Source organism: Pollachius pollachius (assembly GCF_949987615.1).
Source record: "Pollachius pollachius genome assembly, chromosome: 8".
Classification (NCBI taxonomy): domain Eukaryota; kingdom Metazoa; phylum Chordata; class Actinopteri; order Gadiformes; family Gadidae; genus Pollachius; species Pollachius pollachius.
Genome location: NC_136941.1, coordinates 27,203,096 through 27,226,863, shown reverse-complemented (window position 1 = coordinate 27,226,863; position 23,768 = coordinate 27,203,096). Strand labels below are relative to the sequence as shown.

The following is a 23,768-nucleotide window of genomic DNA, read 5'->3' as shown; positions in this document are numbered from 1 at the left end:
TATTTCTTTTGATTATAGTTTTTTTGTTTTAAGGTTGCAAAAGCTACAGGTCCATCTTTAGTTGCTTATGCCCGTGCCTATCTTCACTTGTACCACCAGATGGGGTGAAGGGACTGATCCTCTATCCCTAATCCTCACCCTGACCCTGACCCTCACCCTCACCCTGACCCTAAACCTCACCCTCACCCTGACCCTCACCCTGACCCTCACCCTCATCCTGACCCTCACCCTGAACCTAACCCTTACCCTTACCTGCGAGTTACCTTACCTAGCCTCTGAAGAAGTTGTTGTACAACGAAACGTCAGGTACCTCTCTTTTTACCTTTTTTATTTATTTTATCATCCCTAGTTTTTCAAAGGCCAATCCTTTTACGCCATTAGGGTTTTTATCACTTTTATTCATTTTATTCCTTTTTAAAGAAGCTTGTCAAGCTAAGTGACCACCGAACAAATACCTTCGCCGGGCCGAGCTGTTTAAAGCTAGGGTGGGTAATTTTTTTTACTGTATTTTGCAAAACTGTCATAATAGCCAGTCAGCTATATGTAGGTGAGTGCTCTGAGAATATCTGCCCATTACTTTGCTCTCCCCTGCCTCTGTGTGCCGCCCCCAAAAATTGCCACCGCTCATGTACACTTTGACCGATCAGAGCGAGGCTCTGATTCTCCGTTCTTATTGGCTGTGGGACTGTCCGTTCACCTTGGTAACGACGTTGGTGCGTCCCTGCGTGAGCGTTCACGAGCCTAGCAGTCTGACAGTTTTGCACTACTACGGCGACAACAAATGAATAGCAATGTCTTCATCAACGGCCCCTAAATTTCCCATTCCCCGATACCAACAACTAACACCGCTAAGACAGCGAAAAAAAGAGGAAAGACACTTGTTGAAAGGACAGCTACTAAAAGGGAGGCGGAGGGAACTCGAAATAAAACCAGAGTAAACATCGGCGTGGCTTATGAGCGATGGAGAGAGTTACGTGACCTGAGAAACGTAAAATCGGATGCTGAGATGGCTACATTTCTTATAGACAGGTAAGGAATAGTGTTATCTCTCCATGGTATATTGTAAAGAATATGTAAAGTGTCGGCTGGTATGGTTTTTTACTAGGCAGAGCCACGATAACTGTTACATTACGGTTCTGTAATGTAACCGTTTCAATACGGTTCCGTAGGATGTCTTGCATCGGCCCATGGTTCTTTTCTGGTCCGTTTTATGTGTTAGTTATGGTCACACTAACCTGTCGGAATAATACAGAGATTGTGCTCACACGTCGCCTAGGCCTCAACACAACTGTGGATAATGTCAGAGTCACGTTTGTGTAAAAGCTACTTTGACACAACTGCCAAGATAAGCACAGCGAGGGAAGTGTAGCATATGATATTCCATGTATTGTTATGACGTTGTTGCAAGCTAGCAGCAGCTTTGCTAAGTTTCGTGATCGCTTTAAAGTGACGGTTCCCTTGTGTGTAATCTGGATTTCTGTGTCATTTTAACAAATATATAATCATATTTTTAGTTCAGATGTTTTTCTTTATTGTCCAATCACTGTTGTGCTTGACCTGTTTTGATGTTGATGCAGCTCAATATGTACTTATGTAGTTATCAGCACTAATGTTTAATTACCTCGAAATCTGACATGGTGTTTCGTCTTCCTATCAATGTAACTGAATTCACATGAACGCGCATAACTGACGTTGGGAGGGAGGAGCTTCAGCAGGTAGAGCATGGCAGGGAGGGACCAGAGAGAACACTACGGAATCTCAACGGCTGTTTTCTCCAAAATTACCCACCCTAGCTTTAATGTTTTTATCTTTTTATTCCTTTTAGTATTCTTTGGTAAGCTCTTACCTGGGGTGTTTTAAGTTGGGCATGTGAACCAGCTCCCAGGAGACCTCCAGAACACAGCAGAACCACAGAAAAACTCTTCCCTGTTGGTTGGAGAAGCCAATCACGGGCCCCCACTGACCCCCGGCAGGCCTCAGGAAAAGGGCCCCCGGACTATCACCACCTGGGGGACACAAACGGAGGCAGAGACTCACCAATCCATACTAAGGACCTTCCACTCACCACCCCCCATTGCTGGGGGGCAGCCCACTTCTACCCCCCTGGTTTAACCTCTTTTTATCACCAGATCCACTGTTCTCTTCTGCTTTGATTCATCGGATTGTTTTTATCCCTTTTTATTTTGCTCTTGGCTTTCTATTCTTGTTGGTCACTATGTTCCACCAGGGATCTAGATATGAGCCCCGTTCCCACTCTAGTGGAGACACGGACACACACACACACACACACACACACACACACACACACACACACACACACACACACACACACACACACACACACACACACACACGGACACACACACACACACACACACACAGACACACACACACACACACACACACACACACACACACACAGACAACCAGCCCCCAACACACACCCCCTACCTCCACTCACCCACAACACCAAGACATACTTTAAAACGATACGAGCAGTTCACCACCAAGCAGTCATCCCCCCATCACCACCAGCACCCCCCCATCAGGGAGGGGGAGACAGGGGAACACATGAGCAGAGTCCATCATCATCATGGTGTTCTGTTCAGCCACCTCTGGGTGGCTGAACAGAACACCATGATGATGGGTCAAAGCAAAGGGAAATGTCCCACAAAGCAATCCCAATCTGAAGCAGCCTCTAACAACACCAAGCCTCCTCCGCTGTCCGTCCAGTCCACGAGCACACCCTCACAGCGCACTGTGCAGCTTAGACTCCACCACGCCCTTAATTCGGCCACGTTAAGTCCCCTCACCATCACTCCCGAGCGCCGACGGCCGAGTGTAACCACCGACCCGAAGCCTCGACCGAACAAGACGGTATTCAAAATGACCAGACACGATCCTACAGGGCATAAAGTAAGGGATTGGACTATTTGATCCATCAATCCCATAGTGATCATCGGTGACTCAAACTTGAGTCGGATGCCTCCCCACACACACACAGACGTCCACATTGACAGTTATCCCAGTGCCAAATACCAACACATCACACAGATCTTAGATGAAAATCCTCCCAATTCACACACAAAGATTGTGGTGGTCGCTCTGGGCATCAACCATAGGGACAACCTGGTGGAGTCGACGACGGACAAACCCGCAGGCCACCATCTATGTCGCCATCATTCATTTCTCACATCATTTAGCTGCACCACATCAGACCCTATTAACACGACTTAATGCATTCATCACTACATAATACAACTCACCTTTTGAAATACACCACTCTGAATTCCACACAACTCACGACCACATACATTGGACAGCAGACACCGCATAACACATACTACAACATCGGCTGACTCAGTTAGACTTCGGGCGGGGTCTCCGTCCCAACAGGGACCCCCCCGTCCCCAGGAATCTAACATTCTGAACCTATCCACCGTCTTCCATCTGTCAGGAACGGAGACTCAGCTGCTGCAGAGGGGCCTTAGTTTCATCCCCACCCCCCGTCCACCATTACAACCGGTCACTTAAATGATCAGAAACCTTCCATGGCCGGGCGCGGCCCGCCCCTGCCCTAACCTTAACCCCTGGTCACCCACTCCGTCTCACCTTAACCCCTCGTCACCCACTCCGTCTCACCTTAACCCCTGGTCACCCACTCCGTCTCACCTTAACCCCTCGTCACCCACTCCGTCTCACCTTAACCCCTGGTCACCCACTCCGTCTCACCTTAACCCCTCGTCACCCACTCCGTCTCACCTTAACCCCTCGTCACCCACTCCGTCTCACCTTAACCCCTCGTCACCCACTCCGTCTCACCTTAACCCCTCGTCACCCATTCCGTCTCACCTTAACCCCTCGTCACCCACTCCGTCTCACCTTAACCCCTGGTCACCCACTCCGTCTCACCTTAACCCCTCGTCACCCACTCCGTCTCACCTTAACCCCTGGTCACCCACTCCGTCTCACCTTAACCCACCCGTCCACAGGCCTGCTGAGGGGGGCCCCCACTAGGAGGGCCTGGATCCCTGAGTCAGGTGGTCTTCCCCAACAGGTTCCCTGAGGGGACCCCTGACATCAGGAGCGGAGACGATCAGGGGGGTCAGCCACACACACGCATCATACCCCTCATCAGCACATTGACACATAACATTACACACACTCCAAACTGAACCACGCATTCACACGCACACAACACAACAATCCCACACTCCAGAATATTAGAATATTACAGATATTAGAAGCCCCCCCTCTCCTCCTTGGGGGTTCCCTGCATGGCGTCGGGTCCACTGTGTGTTTTAATATGTTGCATGTTTTTATCTTTACTGTGTGCTTCCTGTGCATCATTATTTTACTGAGGCCTTCCACCTCTTTCACTCCCCCATTTATTACAATGGAGGCTTCTTTTATGTGAAAGGATGGTATGAATGTGTGAATGGTTTTTGAATGTGTGAATGAGCACTTATTTTTCCCTGTGTGTTTTTAATACTTCTTGCATGCTTTTACCATGTTTTTATAGATATGTATATTTGTAAATTGTTACATTAAAGGGGTTCCTGTATTTTTCACCCATGAATTCCTCAGATTGCAGTGTGTGTAACGTGAGCGTTTGGCTGAACCCAAGTGCACAGACGGGCGAAGAGCGTGGAACAGTGTCAATCGTTTATTCGGATTCAGGATCGGCAGGCAGGATAGTCAGACAGGCGGGGATCAGGAACCGGCAGAATAGTCAGACAGGCGGGGATCAGGAGCAGGCAGGATAGTCAGACAGGCGGGGATCAGGAGCAGGCTGGATAGTCAGACAGGCGGGGGTCAGGAGCAGGCAGGATAGTCAGACAGGCGAGGATCAGAGAGCAGGCAGGATAGTCAGACAGGCGAGGATCAGAGAGCAGGCAGGATAGGTGGTAGGTCAGGATTCGAATCGCGGGAAAGCACTGTGAAACACAAGAGACAATCTGACAGGGAATGTTTGGGAGGAAAGGACTGATATAGGGGAAACACAGATGAAGGTGGTTGGGTTAATTGGGAGTGATCAGGGTGGCAGGCAGGTGAATGGGAAAACCAGGGGCGGATCATGACAGTGTGCTCCTTTTTATTCCTATATTTTGTATTCATGTGCAGGATTTACTATTTATGAGAGGATGTGTATGGATGAGTCTGTATGCGTGGATAAATGTGTTTGTGTGTGTCTCTCTCTCTACACATATGTTTATATATGTGTATATAAATATATATATATATAAATATATCTTTTTTTTTATTTATATGCATGTTTGTGCGGTCTTCAGATCCCGCCCGTGTGAGTGTATTTGTGTGTGTGTGTGTGTGTGTGTGTGTGTGTGTGTGTGTGTGTGTGTGTGTGTGTGTGAGTGTGTATGTGTGTGTGTGTGTGTGTGTGTGTGTGTGTGTGTGTACTGTACCACATGAAGGCGGACGGCTGGGTGAAGGTGTATAAGGAGGACGTCTCAGAGCTGATCCACAGATACAGGAAGGACATGTTCTGACCTCTGACCTCCCACCTAGAGCCCCATGTGACCCGGCCAGAGGACGGGCTCTGACCTCTGACCTCCCACCTGGAGCCCCATGTGACCCGGCCAGAGGACGGCCCTGACCTCTGACCTCCCACCTGTAGCCCCATTTGACCCGGCCAGAGGACAGGCTCTGACCTCTGACCTCTCACCTGGAGCCCCATGTGACCCGGCCAGAGGACGGGCTCTGACCTCTGACCTCCCACCTGGAGCCCCATGTGACCCGGCCAGAGGACGGGCTCTGACCTCTGACCTGCCACCTGGAGCCCCATGTGACCAGGCCAGAGGACGGGCCCTGACCTCTGACCTCCCCCCTGGAGCCCCTTGTGACCCGGCCAGAGGACGGGCTCTGACCTCTGACCTCCGACCTGGAGCCCCAAGTGACCCGGCCAGAGGACGGGCTCTGACCTCTGACCTCCCCCCCGGAGCCCCTTGTGACCCGGCCAGAGGACGGGCTCCTGATCAACTCTCATCATCACATCACTCATGAGCACCGAGCGTCGTGTCCAGGTATGTTTTAATAAAGCGCTGAGAGCAGAACGCTGGGACTCCTGTGAGCTCAATACACCAAACATACCCAACGCCTTTAGTTTCAGGACGTTTTCATCTACAAGCTTCAGTTAAAACCCCTAAACAGCATCGCTCTGGTACATTGGAACTCCCCTGAAAAGGTGATGAGTGATTAGTGACTTTTCCTTTGTTTTTCCTGACCTTCCAAGCCCTCTAAGACAGACTTCCAGTGGTGGCGTCAGATAAAACACAAAGTCTTGGATGAAGTGAAGAGAAGATTCAGTGAAGCCTGTAAAATGTGCATCCGAAAAGTTTATACACACAATTTCAATGTGTTTGAATCACACATTATAGCCAAGCTTGTGTTGTTAGTCAATGGATCAATGGGTCGATTAGTGAAGCTCCAGATTGACAGATTGAGGGAGACGGGGGGGGAGACGGGGGGGGGGGGAGACGGGGGGGGGGGGAGGGAGACAGGGGGGGAGAGGGAGACGGGGGGGAGGGAGACGGGAGGAGAGGGAGACGGGGGGAGGGAGACAGGGGGAGAGGGAGACGGGGGGGGAGACGGGGGGGGGAGGGAGACGGGGGGGGGGAGACGGGGGGGGGGAGGGAGACAGGGGGGGAGACGGAGACGGGGGGGAGGGAGACGGGAGGAGAGGGAGACGGGGGGAGAGGGAGACGGGGGGGGGAGACGGGGGGGGAGGGAGACGGGGGGGGGGGGAGACGGGGGGGAGAGGGAGACGGGGGGGGAGAGGGAGACGGGGGGAGAAAGAGAGACAGAGTGTCCGGCCGTCTGTCTGTGGTTTCTTTCCACAACCGACACAGAGACACTGAGAACCCCCCCAACCAAAACCCAGGGAGGAAAAACAATTGTGGTTTTATTTATAATTTCTGATTAATATTAGGTCTGTCAAGCGATTAAAAAACATAATCTAATTAATTACAGGCTCTGTGATTCATTAATCTAAATCCCCTTGATCGCTTCAGAGCTGAGTGTTAATCGGACTCCCTCTGAAAATAATAAAATGGAAGCACTCAGAATAGGGTTCATGAATATAAGGTCGCTTTCATCTAAGGCGCTCTTGGTCCATGATCTAATTGTTGATAATAAGATCGACATACTGGGCCTTTGTGAAACCTGGTTAAAACCAGATGAGTTTCTAGCCCTAAACGAAGCTACTCCCCCCAATTACGTCAGCGCTCAAGTATCTAGAGAAATTAAGAAAGGTGGTGGAGTAGCCCTGATATCTAATTCTAAGCTTAACTTAAAGCCAAAGAATAGATATACATTCAGATCCTTTGAGGTGCTTGCATTCTGCTCCTCAGCTCCCGACAAGCAAAACGAGTTCCAGACTCTTTCGTTTCAGCTGTAGTATACCGTCCCCCAGGACCGTATTCACCTTTTGTTGATGAGTTTTCTGACTTTGCAGCTGATCTGGCTACATATTCACACAATATTTTGCTCATTGGGGATTTCAACATTCATGTGAATAACCCATCTGATGCCCTCGCAAGGACTTTTCTGTCCATTACAGATACGCTTGGCTTCAGCTCGTCCAGCACCCAACCCACACCGGTGGAAACACGCTGGACCTCGTTTTGACCCGCGGTGTAGACATCTCACAGCTAGTGGTCTCTCCCTACACCTCAGCTTAATCAGACCATTATTTGCTCACTTTCCAGGTGGTGGTATCCTGCACCTGCAACGATCAGCAGGCTACTTTCAGCTGTCGCCGCATCACACCTGCAACCATTACAGCGATGGCAGATAAGTTACCCCGTTCACTTGCTCCTCTTTGTAACTATAGGGGTTCTGTGGACTGCCTTACTGATGACCTCAACGCTGCCCTGTCTGCTGCCATTGATTCAGTTGCCCCGCTCGTAATTAAAAAACGATCATTGACAAAAACAGCTCCCTGGTTTAATGCAGAAACGCGCACTATGAAGCGAAGCTGCAGAATCCTTGAACGCAAATGGCGCTCGACTAAACTTGAGGTCTTTCATCTTGAATGGCACAACAGTCTGCTCACCTATAAGGGTGCGCTGACTACTGCCAGGAACGCCTACTTTTCCCGTATCATCAACTTGAATAGAAACAATCCCAAGTTTCTTTTTGACACGGTGAAGAGTCTGACTCAGAATCAGACTGAGACAGTAAGTTCTTCCATCATGGCAGGTGAATTCATGGATTTCTTTGTGAATAAGATTCAATCGATTAGAGAGGAAATTGATGCTTGCCGTGCAGCTTGTCCTACACATCCTGTGGGGCAGGATGGGGTCCTGCCTAGTAGGATGGGGAATTCTGACGCAACTTTCTTGGAGTTCAAGGCAATTCCTCTGGTGGAACTTGAAAAGGTGATAAAGGCATCGAAACCAACAACTTGTATGTTGGATCCTCTCCCTTCCAAGGTTCTTAAAGAACTTCTTCCAACTGTGGGGCCTACTATCCTCTCGCTTATGAATCTTTCGCTTTCAACAGGAATTGTTCCCTCCAATTTCAAGGCTGCGGTGATAAAACCGCTACTCAAAAAGCCTGGCCTAGACCCTGACTTAGTCAGGAACTATCGGCCTATATCGAACCTGACCTTCCTGTCCAAGGTACAGGAAAGGATTGTAGCAAAGCAAATCGTCGATTATCTGACGAGGAACAATCTCTTCGAACCTTTCCAGTCAGGGTTCAGGAATTTCCACTCAACTGAAACTGCTGTTACAAGAGTTGTAAATGACATCCTTCTTGCCTTGGATAAAAATACAAGCTCAATGCTTGTGCTGCTGGACCTGAGTGCTGCGTTCGACACGATCGACCATAGCATTCTTCTTCACCGTCTTGAGCACTATGTTGGTTTCGGGGGTACGGCTCTTGGTTGGCTTGAATCGTACCTCACAGATAGAACCCAATTTGTGCTCCATGAGGGTTCAGAATCAAAACACTGCAAACTACGTTTTGGCTTACCACAAGGGTCGGTCATTGGCCCATTACTTTTTGCAATTTATATGCTTCCCTTGGGCGACGTTATCCGCAGCTTCGGAATTAGTTTCCACTGCTACGCGGATGACACCCAGCTCTTCATTCCAGTGGATTCAGGGAACTCGCCCCAGATCCAGAGGGTTGAGTCCTGTCTAGCTGCGGTGAGGGGCTGGATGTCACAAAACTTCCTCCAGCTTAACACTGGGAAGACAGAGCTGATAATTATCGGCTCGAAGCGGGACCGGAGAGAGTTTGAGGATGTCTCACTGTGGTTGGATGGACTCGCCATCCTACAGAGTGCATCAGTCAAGAATCTTGGGGTCCTGTTCGACCCTCAACTGTGCTTCAACCAACATGTTAGAAGCATAACTAGAATTGCCTTTTTTCATCTGAGAAACATTGCAAGAATCAGACCAATGTTATCTGCAGCGGATGCAGAGACACTGATTCATGCATTTGTTTCATCGAGACTGGATTATTGCAATGCACTGTTCTCGGGACTACCAAAATCTACCACAAAAAGTCTACAGCTTGTACAGAATGCTGCAGCTAGACTGCTGACCAGAACGAGAAGGTTTGATCATATCACACCTATTCTCGCCTCTCTGCACTGGCTACCAATAACTTTCAGATCGGACTTTAAGGTGCTACTGCTAACCTATAAAGCCGTGCATGGATCTTCTCCATCCTACCTGAAGGACCTGATCATTCCTTATAGTCCTTCTCGGTCCCTCCGGTCTTCGGGAGCTGGCCTTCTTTCACTGCCGAAGGTTAAAAAGAAATCGGCTGGACAGAGAGCGTTTGCCTATCGAGCCCCCTTCCTATGGAATAGACTGCCACAAGTGATCAGGGAAGCTGACTCTGTGGAGCTATTCAAAGGAAAGCTCAAAACGCACCTCTACGATCTTGCATTTGGAACATAGGATTGTGAAAACGATTGTGAAAATGCGAAGTGAAGACCACTCTGGTTGTTTGTGTTTTGTTAATGCAGTATACATTCCCGCTATGTACTGTTCCGTTCTAATTCACTATTCTGTCTGTTCTAGCATGTTGCGGTGACTGGACTGGATGCCTGGACTCTCCTCATGGTCAACCGGCCAGCACCACATCACCATTTTTGTGCATGTATTTACCTGTATGTCAATTATGGCACCCATTGCACTCCTGACCATCCCTGGAAGAAGGATCCCCCACTATGCGTTTCTTCTCAAGATTTCTTCCTTGCTAATTTCAAGGGAGTTTTTTCTTGCCCTTGTGGGGGCTTGGGTAAAGGGGGGTGTCATAAATATTTGACTTGTTAAGCCCTTTGAGACTGTAATGGTGATTAAGGGCTATACAAATAAAATTGAATTGAATTGAATTAAATTAATCTCATGCTAACATTTTTCCGAGACGGTATTTCAAAAATAATTTAATTCAAGTAAATTACGGCAGATGAGTGTCTTTCATTAACATACGGTGCATGTTAAGATCAAATGAATAACATTTCCATCTCACTCAGGATTCAATGCATCTCAGTCGAGTGTGGCTTGACGAGGCTGGCTGCTAGCGCCAACTTCAGGGGCGGTGGCAGCTCGTACCTGCCAGCTTGCTACCAAACGTTTTGCGTTGCGGTGATATTTAAGGGTTGATGAACTCCGGTGATAGGAAAATTCCTTACTACAGAGATTGCAGATAACGGTGTTCCTATCTACAGTTCCGTCTGGGAGTTTAAACTTGAACTTTCCGTGCACGGGGCCGAGCAGCGTCTTCTCGTCTGCCTCCATTTTGTTTCAACGCAAATGACGCACCGGGTCAAAGGGCACTATAGAAGCGTGATTAATCTGCGTTAATTTTTTGAACGCGTTATTTTTTCTGTGATTAATTAATCGGAATTAACGTGTTAATTTGACAGCCCTAATTAATATATTATTTTTCTTAAGGCACTTATTGAAGCATTATTCACAAAAGAAGAAAAAATCGGCTGAACACACGAGAACATTCACTTGGATCCACCGAGTTGTTTATTGCAATTATGCTTCATTAACAAATACAACAGAAAAATAGTCCCTTACATGTACACAATAAACAGGAGGACAAAAACAATAGAAGCAGCAGACTTTACAAAGCATCAACAGGTGTGCACATATCTTTAATAACTGATCATGTTCTGTGGATGCTTGGTTCCCATCAGAACACAAAAAATCAAGATTCAGTTTAAAGTAATTTACAACATGCAACATTATCGCATAGACCTTTTGGTTATTATTAATAAAATATAAAATCTGCTTTAAATCAGGTCGTAAATCAGGGTTATAACAAAAATGATGATATCAGAGCCCTTCAGACCAAAACTGGTGACATCTGAAAATACACAAACATTTACCATCAATAGGTATTTTATATACATTTCAAATAATAAATGTGCTTCTCTAACTATGGGAGATCTTAAAAGTCTTTTCATGGTTTATCATACTATACTGTCTAGAAGAGAGAGAGAGAGGGAGAGACAGGGAGAGAGAGAGAGAGAGAGAGAGAGAGAGGGGGAAAAAAAGAGAAAGAGAGAAATAGAGAGAGAGAGAGAGAGAAAGAAAAATAGAGAGAGAGAGAGACAGGGAGAGAGAGAGAGCAAGAGAGAGAGAGAGACAGGGAGAGAGAGAGCAAGAGAGAGAGAGAGATACAGGGAGAGAGAGACAGGGAGAGAGCGAGAGACAGATACAGGGAGAGAGAGACAGGGAGAGAGAGAGAGACTATAACTGAAACAGAGACACTGAGTCATCAGTCCTCTCAGTGTGTGTGTGTGTTCTTTTTTTTCTTCTACAACCGACACAGAGTCGCTGAGCTCCCCCTCCCCCCTCCCCCTGGGGTCCCCCCCCCCATACCCCCACCCCAGGGAGGAGGTCCTCCTGGGTGAAGGAGGACCAGAAGGTGTGGAGGTGTGTCAGTGTGTCTGAGGACCCTCCTCCACCTGGGGACACTCTGTAGAAGGACAGAGAGCCAGCAGGCCGGTCCAGATACACTCCTACTCTGGTGGAGCCAGCGGGGCGGAGAGGGAGGACTGTTACTGTACCGTTGTACTGGGCATAGTAACCATCATCAGAACAATCAAGACTCCAGGACTTGTTGTTCGCTCCAAGCAGGCTGTCATCACCCCGTCCTCTCCTTGTGATTCCTCTGTATGTCACTCCTATCCAAACACCTACTTCCCTCTCTACCTCCCAGTAACAGCGGCCAGTCAGAGCCTCTCTACCCAACACCTGGGACCAGGAGTCAAATCTCTCTGGGTGATCCGGATACGACTGGTCCTCTCCAGCCCGCGTCACCTTCCTGTTGTCCTCAGACAGAGAGAGGAGTCTGTGGGCCGTGTTGGGGTCCAGTGTGAGTTCACAGGCATCTGAGGGAGAACCAGACATGATGAGCGGCTGAACCGCTCTTCATCCTCATCATCATCATCATCATCATCATCATCATCACTAGTACTGTTCTCCTGCGCTCTTCTTCTCTTTATTCTCTTTCAGACTCTTTTTGTGATCGCTCTCTCTTCTTCAAACATTAACATAGAAAGACAAAAAATATATATGATAGGTACTATATTGGAATCATGTGCTGTATATTTTCTAAGCAATAGGACATATTGTGTTTAAGATAATTAAAGTTAAAGTTGATTGGAAATCCCATGTGTGTGTGAGTGGCTGTCCCAATCAAAACATTGAAACGAGGACAAATGTATAAAGTGCATTTACTCCCTCAGTATTTACTTCACATTAACATATCATACATCAAAATGTTCAGTATGATGAGTTGATTACACCCATGAAATATCTAAACAATATTTGTAACATCTTCCAAGATATTCCACTTTTGGATTTCCCAATACACATACATGGCCCTCAACCTTCAAAGGGACACATGTGTAAAGAACAGACTGAAAGAGCTGAGCTCACATACAGGCTGGAGATGGACTGATGAACCATAGAACTGGTTCATTTATTATAGACATCTACTCAGACATACACCTGCTCACCTACACATACATATACACATCACTGGGGGCACTTGGCTAGGATTCATATCTATATCATCATACACACACAGACAGGCTGGAGATGGACTGATGAACCATAGAACTGGTTCATACATCAGGCATGTATTTATTCATGTGTGCATAAGTACACATAGTATAAATACACACTATATATATACAGTATAGTTTGTATCTGTGTGTGTGTGTGTGTGTTTGTGTTTGTCTGACTGTGTGTATATGTGTGTGTTTGTGTGTGTGTGTCTGTGTGTGTGTGTGTGTGTGTGCATGCGTGCGTCCGTGCGTGTGTGGGTGCGTGCGAGGTTGCGTGCTATGAATACATCAACAACAGTGTTATGAATACATCAACAACAGTGTTATGAATACATCAACAACAGTGTTATGAATACATCAACAACAGTGTTATGAATACATCAACAACAGTGTTATGAAAACATCAACAACAGTGTTTTGAATATATCAACAACAGTGTTATGAATACATCAACAACAGTGTTATGAATACATCAACAACAGTGTTATGAATACATCAACAACAACGTTATGAATACATCAACAACAGTGTTATGAATATATCAACAACAGTGTTATGAATATATCAACAACAGTGTTATGAATATATCAACAACAGTGTTATGAATACATCAACAACAGTGTTATGAATATATCAACAACAGTGTTATGAATACATCATCAACAACATTATGAATACATCATCAACAAACACCTCTCTTTGGATCCAGGACTTACCAAAGACAAGCAGTTGAGCGCTGTGATTGGCCGTGCCAGCGCTGTTGCTCGCCATGCAGCAGACCGTGTTCATGCCATACCCCACCCCTCTGACGATGAGGAAGCCCCTCTCCACCCAGGCCTCTGATTGGTCGTCTGTGCCGTCCCTCTCCAGGGGCCTGCCGTTGTGGAGCCACTCTACTGTGGGCTCCGGCGTGCCGCCGGCGTGGCAGGTATAGCGGGCCGTTTGGCCCACGGGCAACACGTGGGTAGAGGAGTGGAACTCTGTGATGCTGGGGGCCTCCTCCTCCGTGGGCATCACTGAACCTGAAGAAAGGAGGAGGAGAGGAGTGAACGTTTACAACACGGATCTAGAGATGCAGCGTCAGACACTCCCTTCACTCTGTCCTAACACCTGTCCACTAGAGGGCGACCCAGGGGATTCACCCCCAGTATTCTCGCCTGCCTCTTCATACATGATTGAATATCACAGCAGTGTCTACAAAGATCTCCCAGGGAGGGGAAGTCACTCCAGCGCAGAGATTAACGAGGCGGGGGCGGAGCTTGCAGAGAAGAACGCAAAACCGCTCAAAGAGAAACTTTGAGCAGCTCAAAGAGAAACTAGTGCAAGTGAACCCAGAAAGGGTTGACCCTTGTGACCTGACCTGAGGAGACCGCAATAGAAACATGACCTTAGTAGACCACGATAGAAACCTTACATTAGTAGACCACAATAGAAACCTGACCTCAATAGACCACAATAGAAACATGACCTCAATAGACCACAATAGTAACCTGACCTCAATAGACCACGATAGAAACCAGACCTTAGTAGACCACAATAGAAACATGACCTCAGTAGACCACAATAGAAACCTGAACTCAATAGACCACAATAGAAACATGACGTAAATAGACCACGATAGAAACCTGACCTTAGTAGACCACAATAGAAACCTGACCTTAGTAGACAACAATAGAAACATGACTTTGGTAGACCACGATAGAAACCTGACCTTAGTAGACCACGATAGAAACCTGACCTCAATAGACCGCAATAGAAACCTGACCTCAATAGACCACGATAGAAACCTGACCTCAGTCGACCACAATAGAAACCTGACCTCAATAGACCACAATAGAAACCTGGCCTCAATAGACCACGATAGAAACATGGCCTCAGTAGACCACAATAGAAACCTGACCTTGGTAGACCACAATAGAAACATGACCTCAGTAGACCACAATAGAAACATGACCTCAGTAGACCACAATAGAAACATGACCTCAGTAGACCACAATAGAAAAATGACCTCAGTAGACCACAATAGAAACCTGACCTCAGTAGACCACAATAGAAACCTTACCTTAGTAGACCTAAACACATCCAACAACCTTTCAACTCTTAAAGAGTGTATTTACTGTATCTACGGCACAGAGAACAGAAAGGAGGAACCGTTCTCCACTCATGAACACAAACAAAGTCTGCGGACCCTCTTTGTTCAGCTCAGCCTCCAGATGATCCAGGTCTACGCTCTTCTCACAGATCCAATGGTGCAGTGTGTAACACGGTTCTTCAGACCAGCCGTCCTCCCCTGCCACGACACAGTCTCTTGCTCCGCCGTCATCGCGTGGTTTGACGTGTCTCCAACTGAGAACCACGAGGAGGAGACAGAGGAGGTCACTCTGTCACTCTCAGAGAAGAGATGCTGCTGAATAGAGTCTTCAGCCTTACCTTGAGGTCATGGGGGTACCATCCACCCACTTGAAGGTCCCCTCTGTCTCTCGATCACTCAGTCCAATCCAGGAAGGACCCATCAATCTGCTGACAAACCTGAAAACCTGGTTCTAAAGGTAAAAGCATCTGTTGTCATGGCCACAAAGTACACACACACACATACACGCACACGCCAGACACACACACACACACACAATCTCTCTCTCTACCTCTCTCTCTCTTACTTACTCACACAAACAATATGTCTCTCCCACACACACACACACACACACACCCCCCCCCCCCACACACACACACACACACACACACACACACACACCAGTTCTTCTCTGCTGTTGATGACCACCAGGTCTGCCTTCCTCTGCAGACAGTCTTCTCTACTGGCCCTCCAGCCCTTCTTAGTAGTAGAAATAAGGTAGAAACTCTTGTCGTGAAACATCCAGCCCTCAAGTGTCAATTCATCTGTTGAATGTAAAAGAAAATCCTGAACAAACAGAGAACTGCTTATCTTACGATCTTCGTCACGGACACACAACCCTGAGACCTGACCTTAACAGACCACATAGAAGCATGACCTTAATAGACGACAATAGAAACCTGACCTTAGTAGACCACAATATGAATCACAAAAGCAGAGGGTGTTTTTGAAATGAATGTTAATGACGCGGTTGATTTAATAACTTGGATAAAACCCTCACCGAGTTCACCCAGTAAGTGCTCTCTCCCCTCCCTCCAGGGTGACGGTGAGTCTAGGACAGGACAGAGGAATACAGAAGATAAGAGCTCTAAAACAGAACGACATCGTCTCTAAACATCACAGGACCCACAGCCAACCAAACACAAGGTCCATAATATTAATACTAATTCAAATAGCAATAACTACAGTCATCAATATCATTATCGTTGCTATTGTTACAATTATTCATTTTAGTAGCACAAATTCTAACAAAAACAATAATGATCATTATCATTGCTACTATTACAACTAGAGGATGAGCGCGCGCAGTGCACCTCTAGTTGTAATTAAACCCATAGCTATAATGTGGAAACCCCAGTCGATATTGTATTTCATTTCTGAGTGCATAATATAACAACATTTTGCCTATAATGTTACAACGTATAACATTTCGGTTCAGCTATTACGTAACGAAGCAAGCCTAATAATTGTCTCTTTAGTTATGAACCGAGCATCCTTTGTCCATTGTCCCCCACGGCCGATAACCACCGCTGTCTCCACCTGTTGTGGAAGAGGGAGAGACGTGGAGAACCCGACGGTCGGTTCATTATATTGTAATGACCACGGAAGAGGCAGTGGATGAAGTATTGATTAGACAGATTTATTAGATACCACCGCGAATAAACCGTTGGAACACACAAGACCGGTAACCATAGCAACGGCGGTAAACAAACCCCTCGAAGCCCAATCCCCACGCGCTACGGCCATCCGGAGCTCACACAGCTTTTGGCCCTGATATTATATATTAAATTATATAATATTATATACTATTATAGAGCTCCGGGAGGGCAAACGGCAACCATCCCTTTCTCCTCCATGCTGCGGTTCAACCCGGACTGCACCGCAGGGAATGGTTGGCCGGTTGACCGCTGATTGGCTGTTACGTTACGTCCCTCAGTGGCCACGCTGTTGAACGCTGATTGGCTGTTACGTTACGTCCCTCAGTGGCCACGCTGTTGAACGCTGATTGACTGTTACGTTACATCCCTCAGTGGCCACGCTGTTGAATGCTGATTGGCTGTCTTTGCTGGCGAGCGAAAGTGTCGCGCTGCAAAACCAGTAAACGCGCTCGCACGTGCCGGGCAAAAGTGTCGCGCTTTAAATCAAATCTTGTCGCGGGTTTTCTGTAGCAAAAAAATTGCCCGATTTACGTCTCTCCGTTGACGTTGTACGGAACCGTGTCGCCCCTTCGCGTTGGATGTGAACGCTCCTTCACTTGTGCGACAGGCCTGCTATTATATAGCAGGGAGATGTTTAAAAACATATCGTCTTACCTGGGCGAGTGTCGCTGCGGTGTGTTCGCGTGCGTGTGTGTTCTTACCTGCGCGTGTGTCGATGGCGGAGCCGTTATGTTTAAAGACATAACCTCTTACTTGGGCGAGTGTGTTGCTGCCTTTGTCTTGACGTGCGGTGTGTGCACTAGTGTTGACTCGTTCGCGAACGATCAGTTCGAATGAACGAATCGTTAAGACGAACGAACTGAACTGGTTCCTCTCTCTCGTTCGCTTAGTTCGTCTCGTTCGCCTCGTTCGTTCTCAGAGTCGACTCCTCCCAGACCCACTAGTCGCTGACTCGCTGACAGTTCGTTCACTCACTGTGTGAGTGTTGAGGAGGGACCGACTGAGAGACTTCACGACTCACGAGAGTCAGCCAATCGTATGCTGTTCTAGGACTGAGTCTAGGACGCTCTCGTTGAATTTTAGTCAATGAGAGACAGAAATCAACAGGTTTAATGGGGAAAAAACAAATGGGCTTAGTGAGCGAGCTATCTATTATTCACATTGGCCATCTGTTGCATGGACGTATTTAAAGGATGCATTGTACATATTTATAATTCGAAATTCGTCCCAGCCTTTATACCACATTTTTCACAACCTACCAGCTCTCGTTGTGAAGACTACTCACCGCGCAATTCGTTTCAATGGAAATCGCGACAGTATACTTTCAACATAAAGTGTACATATTTATCATTTGAAATTCGTCCCAGCCTTTATACTAGAAACTGTAGAGTCTATACTGTAGCGACCCTGGGACATTTAAAGAGTTTGTGTGTTATGTGTTGCATTGTATTTCGTTGTCCGTTATGCCAGTTGTTCTCTGTGCATGCATTGGATGTTCTTCTTGTCAATCAGTGTGGGGGGCGAATCATCAGGTCAGCTGGGGGAGGGCCTTGGGAGAACAGGAGGGTGGGGGCTTGCACGTTGAAGGGACCGGGTTGGGGGGTTGCCCGGGTAACCGGTTGTTGTTAGTGTGGCTTTTTGCCGTTGGTTACGGGTTTTCAGTGACCTGGTTTGTCACCGGCAAGGTCATTACAATAGCGTATAACTGCGTTGTCTGATGACAGTTTAATGCATTTTTCACAATTAACCAGCTCTCGTTTTGAAGGCAGTGTTAATTTGGCAGCTAGATTTAGTCTTTGGCTGCACAGGGTTCTGTTTATGGGAGCCTAAAACACCCGGGACACCCACCATCATTGCTAAATCAAGTCTATTATTTTGCTGATATGTCAAACATCCAATAATCAACTACACCCCCCATCCCGCTGCGTTTGTTTAAAGTTGTAATGTTGACGTATGAGAATGAGAATGAGGGAGGCGTTGAGTCTGAGCCGTTTATTCCATGATTCTACCGGAAACTCGACTGAACCGGAAACTTGACTGAACGAACGAACGAACTAACGAACGAGGGGCTGAGTCTGACTGACTCAGAGAACCGTGTATGATTCGATTCACCGCTACCGGAAACTCGACTGAACGAACGAACGATTCGCGAACGACTTCCCTTGGCGAACTGAATCACGCGAACTGGTTCGCGGAAATTAATCAATAAATCCATCTCTAGTGTGCACGTGTGTGTGTCTGTGCTTCCGTGTATGTTTGTGCGCATGTGCGGTGTGTGGAAATTTCTGAGCGCAATATAAAATAACATTTTTCCTATAATGTTAAAACAAATAACATATTGGTTCACCTATTACGAAATGAAGCAAGCATAATAATTTTCTCTTTACTTCATGAAGCAAGCATAAAAATTTTAAGTTCGCCACATTTGTATATAAGAAGATTCGACCCTGAGGGTAATTCACACTTGATGCTTTATGTGCGGACATCGATGTCATTCAGACATCAGTAGAATCAAGGGGGGTGGGCTTGCAAGGGGCGGGATATGACGTACGGTCTAAGTTCGCAAGAGGCGGGATAAGTGCGGCCGCTGACACTGTATTTTTTTTTGGTTTGCCCGCAGACAGCAAAAAAAAAGGCATCGCGAACGACTGTGTTACCGGAGAACGAGAGCGTATTTTATTGCTTAAAGGTCCCATGGCATGAAAATCTCACTTTATGAGGTTTTCTAACATTAATATGAGTTCCCCTAGCCTGCCTATCGTCTCCCAGTGGCTAAAACTTGTGTTCGGTGTAAAACGAGCACTAGGTACCCTGCTCGCCTTTGAAAAAATGGAAGCTCAGGCGTGCTGATTTGGAATGTGGCCCCACATGTCGTCATAAGGGGCCAAGTTACCTCCCCTTTCTCTGCCTTGACCGCCCAGAGAATTTGACCTGCCAATCAGACAATGAGCTATGACCATGCGAGCGTCACATGTGTGGCGCTTTGTAGTTGCTATAACCGTTCTGCTTTGATGTTATGGCGCATAAAACGTTGGTTCATTGACATCTCTGGTATTTCCACAACGAGACTGTAGTTGGGGTTATCTCCGCCATAGTTGAGAAGGAATTGGGGGAAAGGAACTTTGGCTTTGACTCCCTGAAGTACATGAACCACGACATGGAGGAGAAAGGGATTGTCTCCCACCGGTGCCCCGCTGCCCGCAGCCCGCTGCCGCGAGGCACCACCACCATATAGCACCACCACCACAAAGCACCATCGCCACAAAGCACCATCGCCACAAAGCACGACCGCCCGGCGGCGGGCAGCCGGCAGCGGGCAGCCGCCAGCCGCCAGCCGCCAGCCGCCAGCCGCCAGCCGCCAGCCGCCAGCGCACGGTTCAGTCTACTTAAAATTGACGTGGAAGTGGAAGAACCAGAGATTGGAGAACCCGACGCAGTCGTTTGTGATTCATAATATCGTCTGGAGGCGCACACAGCTTTTGGCCATGATAATATGTATTATATCATATAGATTTCTATGTATTATATGATATTATTTAGATATAGAGCTCCAGGACTGTAACGCAAGTGCTGTACACTTCCTTGTTATTTGGATAACCGTTCTGCTGTTGGTGTTATGGCGCATAACACGTCGGACTCTCGTCTCTGGTATTTCCTCAACGAGACTCGTAGTGGGGGTTATCTCAGCCATGGTTGAGAGAAATTGGGGGAAAGGAACTTTGGCCTTTCCCACTGAAGTACATGAACCATGACATGGAGGAGAAAGGGATTGTTGCCCGTGAATGTCTCCCGCTTGAGCCCCGTTTCCCGCTGCCGAGGGACCACCGCCTCGGCGCTGCAGGAGGCGGTGGTGCCTAAGCGCTGACCGCTGCCGAGGCAGCGAGACCACCGCGGTCAACATTCTCTTTCTCCTCCATGTCGTGGTTCAGTCTACTTCAGATTGATGTGGACGTGGAAGAACCAGAGACGTCGGAGAACCCAACGCGGTCGTTTGAGATTCATAATATCGTCTGGAGGCTCACACAGCTTTTGGCCCTGATAATATATATTATATGATTTAGATATCTACGTATAATGTGATATTATTTAGATATAGAGCTCCAAGACTCCCGCCGGAGCACCCGGAGTGTTCTAGAATATTTACAGAACACGGCCAAAGGCTGTGTGCGCCTCGCCATTGCGATACATCCATTGTAAACAGAGCACATGGTACTGTGGCCGCAAGCTGCTCAGGGCCACACCCCCACCCTCCTCCTTGACCCGCCTCTCTCCTCCTCATTTGCATTAAAGCGACAGACACCGAGACAGTGCATTTGGGGAAAGATCAATGTGCGACTGGCTCGTAGTGGCTGTAATTCTGCACCACGGCTGAATTTCGGGAACGTCTTCAAGTACTGTGTTTGGGGCCTACTAATATCCATATTAAAGCATCCACAAAGTAGCATTCCATTGGACCTTTAATTTCCCATAGCACAAACACTGGGACAAATGCAGTTGATTGCTTGTTTAAACAGGGTGAGAAAACAGGGAGTGGAAGGACGGGACCATATAATGTTCAGCTAACTGTTGGGTTACAGGGGTAATTGTTTAATGGAAAGTGTAGTATACTATGCATACGAATCAATCATTCAATAGCTTTTACTGTTATTCAGGGCTCAAAGTGCATTGATACTTAAAAAATGCACGGCAACTACTATTGGTTAGCTAAAAATAATAATAACAAACTTAACTAAAATTGTGTTCAAGTAACAACAGCTAAGGCAGCAACCTACCTAACTATAGTGAACTAAAGCACGGGCTTGTGTGGGGGAGGGGGAGGGGTTGTGAGGGCAAGATTGCAGATTGTACATTGGCTACCTGACGTGGGAGATGTTTTTTTTGTTAACAGAAGAATGCGTCATTGAGATTAAACATCTCTTCAAGTGATCTGGCCAAGACAGGCAGCAGTAGCCTACAGTCACACATAGCCTACACATGAAACATAAGAAAAATAAAACAACTAAAACAGTCGGCAGGGGGGGAGGGGGGATTTCTATATCGCAAGACATTTCGGGAGGCTCAGGAGTTGGATAATGTTTAAAGAAAAATAACGTTTTGCAAAAAAGTGTCAATGATAGACATAAGGCTCAGGTGGGAGAGTGTGTCGACGGCGGGGCGGTTATCTCAATCTCGCCGTTGTCTTGAAACATCTGCATCCGCATGTGTGCAGTGTGTGTATGCACGTACATGTGTGAGCGTGCGTGTGTGCATGTGTGTGTGGTGTGTGTGTATGCGGTGTTCTGCGCTGCCCTTGTCTTGAAACGTCTGCATCAGCGCGCCCGTGTGTGCAGTGTGTGTCCGTGTGCGTGTGTGTTCGTGCACGTGTTTGTGGATTGTGTGTGCGTGTGTGTATGCGGTGTTTATGTGTGTGCGTGTGTGGTGTATGTGTGCTAACCCTATTATTATCATTAAATCTAACAAAAACAATATGTATCATTATCATTGCTGTTATTACAGTCATTAATATGATTATACTGTATTGTAATTCTATTCAGGATGATATGATTTAGACTCACTGAAGCGCAGGGAGATGAGGAGAATACTCAGCAGTCCGATGCTCACAATGACAGTGATGTGAAACCATAGAGCTGTTCAGGAGTAGGACACACACACACACACACACACACACGGTCACTTTGGCTAAAAGAGTTATTATTTCTTTTAAATACTCTATAAAGGGGCACCTACCAAATCTTCTCTTCCTGGTCTCCTCCCAGTCCAAAGACGTGTCCTCAGGTTCCTCAGAGAGTCCAGGGTCCGGTTCAGAGATGGTGACCATTGTTGCTCCCTGACGTCTTCCACGGCTTCTGAACTTACCCTTCTTCTTTGCTCTACCAGCTGGAAAAACAACGTCAGTTGTTAACATTCTGACCAATTGTCAGCTTGCAATCTGATACCATCAGTGTAAGGAAATGTTTTTCTTCTACTATACACAGACTCACTCAAGCACACACACGGACACACAGAGTAATGTACACACAGATATATTCATACTGCGTGGCTGTCATTCACAGTCCAGACTCCCTACGGTCTGCAGAATCCCTCCCCGTCTTGAAGAAACACCTGAAGACCTCTACTGAGAACACCTCAGTAAGTGATTACTGGTACTGTGGCTCTCGTGTTTAGAACACACTTAAGCAGAGCAAGTACTGGTCTCTAGCATACATGTTATTATTCCCTCATTATTGACATATACGCACACATAGTTTACAGTAATACACACAGAAATACATACGTATACACACAGTAATCGAGGGGGGACCACATGTGGCCTGCGTGTCACCACGGTCTTTCACATCGGCCCACGCAGAAAATATGAGGACATGTATTGTGGGATGATTTGAGATATGTTCATATTAATGACAAACTTTATATAATTATGTTAAATTCATAAGTAAACCTGATACCACTTCAGTTAAATGAGCAGCCTTTATTAAAACACAAAATTGTTGATTAAATAAACCATTGTCACTCTAATGTCACGTTGCACTACCATTAATAATAAGTAATGAAAAAACTAAACTTGTGTTCTGCTCCCTAAAGTTCCTCTGCACTCTGTTCCACGTATATAACGAACATATATCATGAAACACACAACTACTTTAGATGCCTATCAATAGTCCGTAACTCATGGGTGTAATCACAAGTCAAGTAAGGCTAATGTGAGCTTTTTGTCTCAAACACACACATGTTGTTATTTAGGAGAATAAATCTGTCTATATGGTCGCTGGTTCATCAGGTCGGTCCCTTTGGCTAAGAACATTTTCTAAAAGCAAATTTCAAATGTATGCAGATGAAAACACGTTTTTTTACTGGATTATTTATTATTTAAATCCTCTCAAAAGGGCACCTACCAAATATTCTCTTCCTGCGCTTC

The 23,768-nt window shown here is 46.8% G+C and overlaps 2 protein-coding genes across 2 annotated transcripts in view; both read right to left on the bottom strand.

Moving 5' to 3' along the window:
- The window catches only part of LOC307079159 (uncharacterized protein), a 221,323-nt gene that overhangs the window by 26,654 nt on the left and 170,901 nt on the right, over positions 1-23,768 (bottom strand). The gene's annotated exons all lie outside the window — the stretch shown is intronic.
- LOC307079759 (uncharacterized protein) overlaps positions 1-23,768 on the bottom strand; it is a gene marked incomplete at its 3' end in the record, with an annotated part of 32,575 nt that overhangs the window by 8,701 nt on the left and 106 nt on the right. Inside the window, exons 1-9 of the mRNA XM_079742266.1 lie at positions 23,746-23,768; positions 22,580-22,729; positions 22,408-22,479; positions 16,195-16,245; positions 15,816-15,958; positions 15,494-15,606; positions 15,252-15,409; positions 13,780-14,085; positions 11,871-12,382 (exon numbers count right to left, since the gene is read on the bottom strand). The exon at positions 23,746-23,768 is cut by the window's right edge and continues 106 nt beyond it. Of these exons, the coding sequence (XP_079598392.1) occupies positions 11,871-12,382; positions 13,780-14,085; positions 15,252-15,409; positions 15,494-15,606; positions 15,816-15,958; positions 16,195-16,245; positions 22,408-22,479; positions 22,580-22,729; positions 23,746-23,768 (1,528 nt within the window). The remainder of the gene's footprint in view (positions 1-11,870; positions 12,383-13,779; positions 14,086-15,251; positions 15,410-15,493; positions 15,607-15,815; positions 15,959-16,194; positions 16,246-22,407; positions 22,480-22,579; positions 22,730-23,745) is intronic.